At 43.9% G+C, this 13,551-nt stretch overlaps 1 protein-coding gene across 2 annotated transcripts; it reads right to left on the bottom strand.

Annotated features, from left to right (window-relative positions):
• Window positions 1-213: 213 nt before the first annotated feature.
• On the bottom strand, window positions 214-9,633 carry LOC142777136 (uncharacterized). 2 transcript variants are annotated; one of them, XR_012887938.1, is made up of 3 exons: window positions 9,545-9,633; window positions 5,055-5,168; window positions 214-795 (listed from the first exon to the last, which is right to left on the bottom strand). XR_012887938.1 is itself a non-coding variant. In XM_075881468.1 (3 exons), the coding sequence occupies exon 3, from the start codon at window positions 2,683-2,685 to the stop codon at window positions 1,951-1,953; it is 735 nt and encodes a 244-aa protein (XP_075737583.1). In that variant the 5' UTR covers window positions 2,686-3,008; window positions 5,055-5,168; window positions 9,545-9,633; the 3' UTR covers window positions 1,516-1,950. The 2 variants fall into 2 exon arrangements, 1 of the variants encoding a protein (XP_075737583.1); XM_075881468.1 differs by lacking the exon at window positions 214-795 and adding an exon at window positions 1,516-3,008.
• Window positions 9,634-13,551: the final 3,918 nt, after the last annotated feature.

Raw genomic sequence — 13,551 nt, 5'->3', positions numbered from 1 at the left:
ATGATATTAAAATAATTATTGTAACTCTTTGGTTATGACAAAAAGTTACTGCAACTTCACCTAAAATACGTGGCGGTATTTTTTCATTTCATTTCATTTGTTTTAGCAAATAAATTGCACATAGCTCAACAGAAAAGACTTGGCTACATAAAAATAATTATTAAAAGAGCAAACAAAGAAACATCCAAATAATGAAACCTACAAAACACGAACTTTCTTGTTATGCAATACTATTTATTACAAGTGTAAGTATGATCAGAGACATACGATAAATTACATAAAATATATTTGCAATACAGATCCTACGTGTATTCACGTATAATTGTGAGATAGTCTGTGGGGTCAATTCCCAGGAACATTTGTTTATATATTGCAAAATATCAACAGCAAATATAGCTGAAAAAGCATTTTAAAAACGAATCTTGAAGATTGCGTGAGCCCTCGACTTCATCACGCCTTTGTCACCCTCGAAGGTGACCCTTTAGAGACCACCTACTTCCCTCACGTCACCAGACTGCAGACAACAAACAAGTTATATTGACGTAATAGCCACCAATTTTTGTCGAGTTTGTCCCCGCAGTCTTTCTGGCCGGCTGGTTGCGAGTGCTTGGCCGTGGCGCACGCATAGAAAGTTTTGTGTTTGGCGACATAACAGTCCTAATTTTTATTCAAAAGTTATTCTTGATGCGGAGCGTACGGAAGTGTGTGACAGTTCTGAGTGCTGACGTTGTGAAGAGCTGTACACGCTAGGTGGCGACAGTTGCACCAAGGTATTGGAGCTTTCTCCAACTGAAACTGAAAGAGATCGATAATTAGGGGCCTGTATTTAGATATCTGTCACGTGCTGCAGTAAGCAATGTGTCGCGTCATGACTAACAGGGACTGAGCAACACATTGCATGAAAAAAACACAAGTCCAAAGTTTTTGTGCTAGCACTGTATTAGGATGAATATTGAAGCGTTTTAAAACAGCCAAAGAACAATTAGACGTCAAACATGCAAATTGCGTACCGAGGAGGTAGTCTTGTCTTGTCCTGTCGCCTAGTTAATTTCTCCAACCCTTCACTAAAGCATCAGGCAAAAACCTCCGTCATCGTCAGCCACAACATCAAACATTTGCACAAAATCCCTCGCAAGTGTGTAGCGAGTACCATGCTTCTTCAAAGAATGATGAAAGATAGCATCGGTTACCGCCTTTCTTTATCCTTTTCTTCTTTTTTGTAAGCAATCGTCTATCTAGTTTTCATAGGATACTATTTATATTCTTGGTGAATCCCCCAGAGTGGGTGTGTGCCTTGAATTTCGGACTGCAAACAAACAAGCTAAATGCCTCCTTACTGCGCAAAATTTGATTTATGTTGTACTAGGTGCTTTGCAAGTGCGATATTAGTGTGAGATCAGTATTAAGCGTTCTTTTACTTACATCCTCCCCAAAAGTAAGCTACAGCTGAGGGGCTTGAGTAGATATTATTAGACTCAAAATGTAAAAAATTCAATACAACAATTTGGAGGGCAACAGCATATAACATAAAAACAACTCTCTAAGCTACAGACATTTCATCAACATTTTTATTTTGGATAGGTAACGCTTATTTATTGTACACAAATGTCACCACTGTTTCATATTAAAAAACAGAAGTACAAAGTACTACGTCCATGGTTGGCATTACCTGCTGTCAGCCGGAGTTTGATGCCAAAAAGCGTGGACGTAGTCGACATGACGTGAAGCCTATTCGAGCCGAAGAATGTCCCCATGCAAAGGGAGCGCTTCTGGGGTGGCAGTGCCTCATGCTGAACCCCGAGTGGAAACTCTTCAAAAGACAGCAAGCTCCCTCCAGTGAGCTGCTGTGCTTGACTGGTAAGTCTCACAACACCGGTCTTGGTCAGCCAGTGCTGCTTGAGCGCCAGCTTGCCGGGCTGCCTTTCCATGTAGATAGGGGTGAAGACTTCGTCAAAGTGGGCCGCATGGCAATCCGTGAAGACTTTTCCTGGCGACCGCCCAAGCTATTGTGGGACCAGAGATGGAGGCTGTGATGTCCTCGGGAGACCGCAAGACGGGTGACTCTTGACGTGCTGCGGCAGTTTCCAGGTCAAAGGCAGGAGGCTGCCGACTCCAGTGAAAATGAAAGAAGCCCACAAGGAAGAGTACAGGGACCCGGATATTGTTGCTTGTGGCACCAAAGAGAACGTCCAACAGCTGTTTCAGAGTAAGGAAGAAGAGGATGCGCAGGCGGTGAAGCATCGCTTGCTCTCCGGCAAATGTCAGTTCTACTGTCAGACGAGCTACCACAAGAGGTCCGATTCCGACAGCGAGCAGCATTCGGCGGCCGCCTCTCAGTGGTAATAAAAAAGCAGCACGAGCTGAAACAAGATGAAAGATGTTTCCAACGCTTCGGTGATAGCGGTCACCACCACTGAGAGATGCAGCAGCGAGGTGAGGACGGGTGCGGCATTCCGGCAGCTCATCCATGACTAACTCTGGTAGACATACCAGGAAGACAGCAATGACGGTGCCAACAAAGACGGCAGCAGCAGCACGGCACTGGCAAGCTGTGAACAAGTGTCCACCGACCTCTCCGTGGGTGCTGCCGTCGCACAGATAACCTCCGACGTGCCCGCCGCTGCACTGAATCTGTCGACTAGCGCACTGTGGGCTGAAACGACTGTGGTCGAGACTGGCGTTCATTATGCCACCATTATCAGACGCGGTATTCTCGGCGAGGTTTCAAGTATAACTGCTGGCGGCGATCCTTGATGACATTTTTTTGGCTTCCAGCGTTCAGGAGCAAGATCGTTCTCTTGTTTTTGTTCTTGTTGCTCTTCACCTGTGGCTAATACCCACTGTGGGGGATCGGCCAATAATAGAGTGGTCTTATAAAGTATTATTCTAATTTACAGTAAAGCAATGTCGGCTCGCTCTGCTTGGCTTGAGCCTCGATTTCCACATGAGGTGCTGTGGTATTGGCAAATGACGATGATGTTGGCTTGTATGTTGGAATCACAGCCACTCTGAAAGGTTGGCCAAGAAGTGAAACTCTAGGCAGAAAAGATCCCATAATAGTTGCTTATAAAAATGGTTAAAGACAATTATTTTACTTATCAAGATATTTGCGATTGAAGCCGCCTGACTCAACTAAAAATATTTTTTTCATTAGAATATCAATCTCAATACAATGACCTAATGATGAGGCTCGCAATAATAGAATATAGTAATGATAAAACTTAATGCAGGTCGAGAAAATACCACTTCAAGAACGTTTTCCTCAGTATACATTGAAGCGGCTACACAACAAGGTATAATACTCGATTGTTTCACCCTTTTTATAAATCGGCAAACAGGGGAATGTGGCAGAGCAGCTCTATGCATATAATATTTAATTTGCATAGGAATTGATTGATTGATATGTGGGGTTTACCATCCTAGAACCACCATATGGTTATGAGAGACACCGTAGTGGAGGGTTCCAGAAATTTCGATCACCTGGGGCTATTTACGTGCACCCAAATCTCAGCACATGGGCCCACAAAATTTTCACCTCCATCAGAAATGCAGCCGCCACAGCCGGGATTCGATTCCGCAATCTGCGGATCAGCAGCCGAGCGCCTTAGCCACAAGACCACCGCGGCAGGGCCAAATTTTGATAGGAAAACCTTGGTGAATATAGATAACGAAGATAACGCTATCACAGCGATGTTTATTGGTATTACCGGCAAGACGTTATCCCGCAGGTAGAATCTGTTAAGTAGTTAGAGATAATTCGAACTGAAAAACCTAATTGGAGTCCACATATAGAAAACATGGCTGCCAAAGGAACACGTGCGCTGGGGATGCTTCGTAGACTCAGACACAAACGTTGAGGTTTATGCCGTGATGTGCTCATAATGATTTACTGCATGTGTATTCGCCTGATATTAAAGTTCGGCTGCGTCTTGTTTTCTGGTGCACTTGCATAGAAACTACGACTAATGGTTCTTTTAGAACGCGAATCATTACGATTATGTCTTCAACTTCCAAAATTTGTTTCAAATACAATTTTATATAAAGAAGCACGCCTGCCTTCTCTTCTTACTAGGTTTAACATCCTGACCGTGCGTACATGTCTAAAGATCTATGCATCGCAATGGAGGAGATCGCAATACATTTTTCTTAATCATGCGACGATATTTTCGGCCATCTGTGGCTAAGATTACGGTGTCACCAAGTCATTTTTGCACAGACACAATTGAAAACATTACAAGTGCAGATCCGTGAGATACTAATAAGCAGATCTGTACAATCAAGTCGAATAGAATTTGATGACAAATTTCCCAAGAATTGCAAACATTTACCCAGTAAATACTTAAATTGCATTTTGGAGGACCATTTATCCAGATTAGAAACGGCTGCAGTGTTAGCAGCTGACGCTTGAGTTTGTGAAGAAATGCAAGGGTGGGAATCGCATCATTGTATTTAGTTTAATCTATTTCAATTCGCTTACCTGACTTTACTCCTATTTATCATGCGGAATTACTTGCCATTGTAATAGCTCTACGGAAATTACCCCTATCATTATCAGAAGCCGTCATTCTGACAGACGGCCTATCCGTCTGTTCCTCTTTAACTGCATCAAATTTTTCAATTTCTTAAGAAATATTCCATTTAATCATTCCAAAACATATACATATTAATCGCTTGGTATGAGTGCGAGGGCACAAAGGTTTATCTCTTAATGAACAAGTGGATGCACCCGCACTTTTATCATCTCATGGTCCGATAATGTCTATTTTGCCGACGTTGGCGTTTGTAGCTGTCGCGCGCTTTGAAAAATTTGCCGTATCGGACAACTTCGCAAAGTCTGGGTTGTCAGTTTCCGAGTTCTCTCACCTCAATTATCGTTGGAAGAATCGATGATGTTTCTCCAGAAGGACCGAGATGGCTGTTACCAAAATACGATGCCGAGTCTCCCCATTGAATTTTTACCTACACAGGTTCGGTCTGGTGCAGTCACCTTTATGCCTCCATTGCTATGAGTGCAAATCTCTTGATCATTTCTTTCTCACGGACAGATTACTCACCAGCCAGAAGAAAAGACTTCTAGACGAACTGCTTCGAAGGTTGGGAATAAATTTATCCCTTTCGGTTCTCCTTTCCTTTGGGGCTACCATGCTGGGTTTTAGCCACAGGAGTGCCTGCAAAGCCGTTTGTGATTTGCTTCGGAAACGAGAAGAATAGATTGCTAAGGTAATCGTTAAAAATTATAAAAATCAAGCATACTGATTAAAAACCTAACCTTTCAAAATTACGAATATTTTCTTTTAAATAGCAAGAACCCGTTCGTTTAATGGTTGATCGATCCATGGTGGGTTGCGCCAGGATAAAATGGACAAACAAACAAACAAACAAACAAACAAACAAACAAAAAACCAACAAACAAACAAACAAACAAACCAACCAACAAACAAACAAACAAACAAGTTTGACGTGGTGATTCGCGCGCTATAGGCTCTCCGAAGAGTCGCATCAAGGTCCGCTGTGATCGCCTCTTGCTCTTTCTGTCGCTGGGTTCCACAGTGGGGTTGTTGGCTAAGTATTGAGTGGTATTAGTTCTGAGGTTTTTTATTTATTTATTTATTATTTATTTATTCAATACTGTGGGCCTTTTCAGGTACATACAGGAGGGCGTACAGAGCAAACACTTTATATCGCAAAGAAAAATAACGATATAACAGTATAAAGCATTAAATGAACAATGCACATGTGTTTCACTGAAAAATACTACTTAGCATGATAACATCAACGGTAACATTGATTTGCAGATGCAGGCGGTTAAGCACATGTAGCAATGTGAGAGCATATGCGCGATACACTGTTTAAACCTTTATTTCAGCGAAGATAGCACAGGATTTATTGCAATGCCTCTAAATGAATTTCAAACAGCAATGAAAATGGTTCAGGATATTGTGATATTGTGCACTGACAATGTCGTTCGGCCAGTCATTCCACATCTCTATAGCTGCGGGAAAAACAGAATGCTTCAACGTGTTACAACGTGACAGGAATGGGCGTATGCATTTGTCATTGTTAGTTCTACTGGAGTGACGGTGCGGAACTTTAAGGTAATCATCCTTATTTAAATTTACCAGGTTGTTTGAAAGAAGAAAAAGAAATTTCAGGCTGGGTAATTGTCGTCGGCTAGCAAAAGTTGCGACACATGCTTGCAAACGCAGCGCGAAAACACTCTCCCGCCTAGCATACTTTGAAAAAATAAACCTAAGAGCCCGGTTTTGAATCTTTTCCAATGCATCAATGATGTTCTTTTGGTGCGGGTTCCAAACTATAGCTACATATTCCAGAATGGGTTTAATGAGCATCTTGTACGCTGTTAGTTTAACTTGAGGGGAAGTTCCGGTTAGTTTACGCCTTAAAAAACCTAGTGTTTTAAATGCACGTGCAGAAATTTGAATAATGTGGACATCCGACTTTAACGATGATGTTATTGTGACCCCCCGGTACTTTACGGTATTTACGTGCTTGATGTCTGCCCCAGAGAAGTTTTACTGTAAGTGGAATGGTGTCTTTCTATGGGAAATTGTAATGCACATGGTTTTGTCTGTATTTATTTGCATAGCATGTTTTTCACACTATTGCCCAATATTTTCTAAAGATTTGTCAAGTTTCACCTGGTCTTCTGTAGTGCGAGTGGGAGAGTATATGACGCAGTCATCTGCGAAAAGCCTCATTGTAATACCTGGTTCCATAGCAGTGTAGATGTCATTGATGTATAAGAGAAAGAGTGTTGGTCCTAGTACGGATCCATGGGGAACACCAGAGAACACGTCGGCATGGTCGGAGTCGCCATTTTTAAAAGAAACATACTGGGTGTGGTTGGAAAGGTAAGCGGCAATCCAATGGACGGTTTTTGAGTCAACCCCAAATGATTCAAGTTTTTGTATGAGCAACGAGTGCAGAACGCGGTCGAATGCCTTAGAAAAATCAATAAATGTTGCATCTATTTGCAGTCTAGAATCAATAGCTAAAGCAAAGTCATGAGTAATCTCTAAAAGTTGTGTCGTGGTTGAAAGCTTCCTTTTAAAACCGTGTTGATTCGGATAAAGCAGATTATTTTCCTCTAGATAAATCATGAGTGCTTTGTTTATTATATGCTCCATTAGCTTGCAGCATATACTTGTCAGTGATATTGGCCTGTATGTGTTTATCAGTTTGTTCCCACTTTTATGGATAGGAATAACTTTTGAACACAAACAACCATCAGGAAGCACAGCTGTTTCCAATGATAAGGAAAATATCTTTTGCAGAAAAGGGGTTAGCTGAGCGGCATAGCGCTTGAGAAAAGCATTAGAAATTTCATCCGGGCCTTGCGATTTTTCGACATCGAGTTGAAGAAGCAGGTTGAGTATGCCAGACTGTTATTTTTAACTCTGGCATGTGATTTTCACTGTTAGACGACGGTAAAAATGAAGGCTGCGTACGCGTGAAAACTGATTGGAAGTAAATTTTGAAAGCATCTGCAATAATCCGTGCATCTTCAACAAGACTACCCGATATTTTAATTTAGTTACTATGATATTTGGCTTTGATAAGTACTTCCAAAATTTACGTGTTTAATTTGTCATAAACTCAGTCAGAGTGCTTGAGAAAAAGTGGTCTCTTGCCATCTTCATTTCCGTTTTTATTTAGCATGAAAGCTGATTGAGCGCAGCGGATTTCTTTTTGTTTGCGGAGTCGCTTTACTTTTATCTTTAAGTGGATTATGTTTCTCGTAATCTACGGCATTTTACGATTACTTTTCTTTAGCTTAGTAGGTATGAAAGTTGATTCACAATGCGTGATTCCCGATTTTAGTTTATTTCATAGATCCATGACACCCGATGACGTATTAAAGAAATCGTCTTGTGATGCTTCAAGAAAATCTATAACACTTTCGTCATTCGCTTTGTAGTAATCTTTAACTGATATGCGTGTCGTTGCGTGTGATACGAAGCCGCCCATGCCATGAAATGTTAAAAGAATGAGCTTGTGATCAGAGATTACCTCTTCAATACTTATTTGTGGTGTTAATGAGCCAGACAAATGCAAGATCAAGCACTGAACATGCCGACCCGTGGATGCGAGTCGGTTCTTTCACCAGCTGTGTCAACGAGTGACTAAACACAATGTCAAAAAGTATATCTGAATCTTTAACAGCAGTATTTCCGATGGCAAAAGTGTCCCAGTTTATTCGCGGCATATTAAAATCACCAGTTAGTATAATTTTCGTTCGCTCACCAACACAGCCGTGAAGAAAGTTGTGCAGCTTTATAAGGTATTCATCAGGAGCACCCGGAAACCGGTATACACCACCAATCAACACAGGGACGTTGTTAATAAGGATTGAACACCACACACTTTCGTGACCAGCAATGCCACTTTCTTTATGAAAAGGCGTGTTCCGTTTAATGGCGATGCCCACGTCCCCGCCACGGTCATCCCGATCTGTACGAAGCAGTGCGTATGCTGGTGGCACTATCTCTGAATCGTGAATATCAGGGTTTAGCCACATTTCTGTAATGACCACTACATCAGGGCTGTACAAAAGCAACAATTCTTCCAACTGCTGTGTTTTGTTTACAATACTTCTTGTATTGCAAAGGAATGCAAAGCAAAGCATTGCAAAGCAAAGCAGCGTAAGTGGCTCTTTTGTTTTTGGTCACGCTTGAGAAGTGCTTGCCTTCTTGTGACCATCGGTACGAGCACGTTTCACAGCTACCATTTTATTTTCTATCTCATTCCATGTGAAGCATTCTCCGTTGATTTTAAGTTTGTCGTAAACTGGTGTCACCTTATCTCCGTTACTGCGATTCAGCGCAGACGCCTGCCACAGCTTCCTCAGAGTTTCACGAACAAACTTAGAATAGTCTTCTGATACAGATATGGCTGTATTTTTTTAGTTTATAACAGTTTCTTAATACCAGCATTTTTTCTGTAAAATCTTAGAAGCGCAATATAACCCGTCGGTCGCGGTTAGGCTTCCGAAGACCGAGCCTGTGCACACGCTCAACAGATTTCACTTCGATGCCCAACATTTCAGAAAATATCCCTCACGTCACAAGTTGTTGCACCATTTTGGTTTTTCTTCTGTTTCTTTAAGACCATAAATAATGATATTGTTTCGGTGGCTTCTATTTTCTAGTTCTTCTATTTTGTTGTGCATTTCAGTGAACTCACTGCGCATAGGCGATACGGTTGTTTCACATTTTTCTATCTTCTCCGGACATTGCTTTAATGACGTAAGGGTACTTTCAATCTGAGATAGCCTTAGCTGGACATCTTTAAGATCCGTCTCAAGAGCTGTATGAGATGTCTTAAGTTCATTGACGGCCTTTAGTATTTGATCTATTTTGTCAGGACCTGGGTTCTCTTCTACGTCACCACTCAGTTGCAATAACAAAAATATCACGCGAACACACTGCAGGTAGCAAAACAACATGTACTGTGTTCTTGGCAGCACAACTAGTCCAACGTAACTAGTTTTAGTACATTTAACAAAATACCGTTTATCACCAACCTGTATAACGAAGAGCACGTAGTTAGCATGATGCTCCGAACGGTGCCACAAAGCCCAGTGTAGCGCGCGCGGGCCATGTTCGGTCTTTTATGTAGTCCCGCCGATGTGCCAGATGTCGCTGGTGCGCCAAAAGGATCCTCCGAACGTGACGTGCGAAGCGTCGCATAATGATAAGGGTCGTTCTGCCATGCTGATAGCGGTAGCAGCGTTGTCCCAAGTGGCACGTGTTGGATACTTGATGACATCGGCCATGTGGCGGAATGACCACAGCAACCCAGCAAGGACGCACGTTTAGTCCCGTGAAAGCCAAGGCATACCTGTATAACGAAGAGCACGTAGTTTTGCATGATGCTCCGAAAGGTGCCACCAAGCCCAGCTTTTGTGTTTTTACAGTCTCTAGTTAATTTTCTTTACTTTTGAATCTACCCCAATCAGTTGTTCTCATGTCGCCCGACTCTCCTGGTCCGGCACGAACCACCTGGTCAGCATCACTGTCACCTAATTAATTGCCGTTCTTTCGCAGTGGGCTCAGCAACAGTCCTCTCACACTGGTGCCTAAAAATGGAGGTTTCATCAGGCTCACAAACCCCCAGGCTGTCCAAAAAGAACTGAAAGCCACATCGAACCACTTTCAGACCATCACCGACGTGCGCCAGTTCGGACGAGGTGGCATAGTGTGTAGGTCACCGGACCAGACTTGTGTGCAGGATCTGCTTAAGTGTACCTAATTCGTTCGCGTCAACCCCAGTGAGTGCTTTCATTCTGCCTCACCTTGCGTGTACTGAAGGTCTCGTAAACTTGAAGGTAAACTGAAGGTCGTACTCACGGTCTCGTAAACTGAGTCCAGAAAAGGCCCTAGAAAAGCTTTCGGGAGCAGGCTTAATTTCCGCTTACTGTTGTAGTCGCCTGAATATAAAAGAGAGGACACCAACCCAATCAGTCAATGCTACATTTGTGGGCACAACTTGCCCATCAGAAATAAAGCTATGGCCTCTTATCTTTCGCGTGAAATCCCTCGCTTCCCGTCCTGTACAATGTAAAAACTGCTGGAGAATCGGCCATAGTGCGGGAGGATGCAAGTCGAACCTTCTTGCCGCGCTTGCGGTGAAAGCTACTCCTTAAGCGAATGTTCAGCAACATCACAAAAGTGCTGCCTTTGTGGAGGGCGTCACCCGGCAGACCATTCCGAATGCTCCGCTCACTCTCAGGAAATACAAACCATAGAGATTACAGACCAACGCCACTTTTCGCGCAGGGAAGCTGTTGATATTGTTAAAGACAGGGCCTTCGGCTATTCTGGTGCAGTAATACAAAACATGTTTAGCCTAGACTCCAACCTTTCACAAGCCATTGAATCTGCCGTCCAGAAGGCATTGGCTGAGGAAGGGATAGGCTAATATCTAACCTCAGTGACTGTTTACAACAAATCCTTTCAACTCAGATGATGCAAGAAGAGCAAGCTCAGGCTCCAACAGTTCCTCAACAATCAGACACCATTGACACCACTGAAGTGCATAACATGGTGCTGGATAAATTGTCTAAATGCGTTCATAATGCTGAGCAACCTGTTCCACAGGTGCAGCCAGACATTTGCACGCCTTAGCCAAGCACAAGTAATGCAACAGATATGGAAATTGAAATCCGAGCTTACAAACGTATACATACTAAGGCAAAATTACCCAAAAAAGGAGTAACCAAGCCCAATAGGCGCGCGCCATGAACGCATAGACCGTTGAGCAGCAACCAAAGAGGGAAGGGTGTGGCGCGAAACCGTTTACTCTCTATTAGAGATGAACCACCCGGGCATTGCAGGCAGCGTGAAAAGCGTTGCCCATGTGACCAGTCCTCCTTTTCCACAGAACACATGTCCTTCTCTTCTTCTGCTGGTTCAGTCTTTCCCCGTATTTTGCCGGTGGCGGTTGCGTAGCGTCGCACTCGAGGTACTCGATCACAGCCGCCTGGATTCGACGATCTAATAATTACGAAGTCGTGCTTGTGCGTACACCTGGATGAGCATGGGGTGCTGCTTTTGCGCTTCGCTGCACCCATAAAGTCTTGAGCATGCCTCGACAGGTCACCACGCCACGTTGTATATCTCTTGCTTCAAGATAGTCGCGACCAACACATGACAGCAACAGTTGGAAAGGCCAATATGGCGGCTGAGAAGAACAGGCCTATCGGATATATACTTCAGTCCAACTCAGGGCAGAAAACAGCACTGGATTCTAAGGCAAGTAGGTTATCATTCTTTATTGTACTCTACTTGTCACCTCTGCGATACGGATCGCGCTTGGTGGCAAGGGCTCAGTCGTGTTGTATATCGCAGGCGCGAAATGCATCGCGAAGGTCAGCTTCGGCGTCTGCAGTTCGCCTGTGCTTTGCGAGCGCCTGGCAATTGGCCGCCATCGCCGTCGGCCTCCCGTACGCTCGCTCATCGAGTGCTCGCCTGTCTTCGCCGCCGGGATGAGCTCCATGCTGCGATATTGGGCTGAGACCTCGTCGCTGTATTGGGAGTCTTCGAAAACAGGTTGCGGGTTCTCGTAAAGAGCTTAGTTGTAGTGCGTCGCGCGCTGTAAAAGCACCAGCACGGGCTAGCGGGGCTTTTGCTAGCATCGGGACTCACTGAAAAATGGTCGCCATTACAGTTGGCTTCCCCGTCAGTCAGTCGCAAGCAGCTCGCTGCAGTCCGTTGGCCGCGGCGGCGGACTCGCGTTTGCGCGCTGCACTCGCTCGAGTTTGTGGAAAATGGTCGCATTACCGTCGATTTCTTCGGCGTTAGCTCCAAACCAGCTCGGCGCTGTTCGTGGTGGCGGGCAAGCGTACGCTCGCTTTCCTGTTCGAAGTTCGCTGGTGGCAGACACTCCACGTGAAGTGCCGTGTTTGATCTCGCGTTCACTTGCTGGAGCTGAACGACGTCGCTCGTTCAGGACTCGCCGACTTGTTAGTGGCATGGTGGTTCGTGGAGTTGTGACTGCAGCCACCGCTCCTGAACTGTTGCGCTACGGGGATCGAAATCAGTCTTTGACGATGTGTGACATCACGGTGAAATTATTAGGATGTCATATCTCGCATATGTTTTTATTTCACCTTGCACATATTTCTCATATGCATTTGTGTTCATCCTCTGTCAAGTGTGACTTACTATTTTACATACTTATTGTGCAGCCGAGGGCACACACCGTCACGGTGTGTGCCCTCGGCTGTGTGCGCACAGTCTTCAGCATGCTGAAGACTGTGCACTCACGTCCGCGATGCCAGTAATCCATCTCTTTCGTCAGAGCAGCTTCAGAAGGACTTTGCGAGATGTGAAGGTAAAGTTATTTGTGTGTCATATTTTAACACTTGTTTTTATATTAACGTGCACGTACTTGTCATACGTGTGCATCTTTATCTTCTGTGACCTGTGCCTAACTATTTTTATGGGAACACAACAGGCAGAAAACTGCGTGCGCTGGCGTCTGCAATGCCTGTCATCTATCGCTTCCGTCGGAGAAGCTACCCAAGGAGTGAACAAGATTTGACAACAAGACTGGACTTGTACTCTTCACTATGAGTTCACTTAAAAGAATGGGGAAACTTCTTGTGTATGTAGAAAGTTTAAAGATTTCGATGTCTCACTTTTGTCTTTCATTGTTGCCGTGACTCTGAAAGCAGTTACATTTAGGTGGCTCACTACTTTTTCACATGTTCTTTTCGACGGAATTTGGTGCCCACTGAGCAGAAAAAACAGGCAAAAAAGTATTAGGCCAGGCGGAAAATAAACAAAAACGATGTTTGAACTGGGGACAAAAAGTTCATCCGATTGGAGTATTTGAGCTGATCAGCCCTTCGTCCGGCAAGGTGCATCTGTGGGGACTAACGATTGCCCGGTAATGTGTAAATGTAGAGATCAGTTTTTTTGCCGGCGTATTTGGGCGCAATGTTAAATGTGCGAAAGAAGAATATGACAGTCGAAATTTCGATCATCTTTCCAAATCAAACAATAAGCGTGCTCTATTTGCATATCT

The sequence above is a fragment of the Rhipicephalus microplus genome, chromosome X, assembly GCF_043290135.1.
Source record: "Rhipicephalus microplus isolate Deutch F79 chromosome X, USDA_Rmic, whole genome shotgun sequence".
Classification (NCBI taxonomy): domain Eukaryota; kingdom Metazoa; phylum Arthropoda; class Arachnida; order Ixodida; family Ixodidae; genus Rhipicephalus; species Rhipicephalus microplus.
The sequence above is the reverse complement of the archived record's forward strand: the minus strand, read 5'-3'. Positions and strand labels throughout refer to the sequence as shown.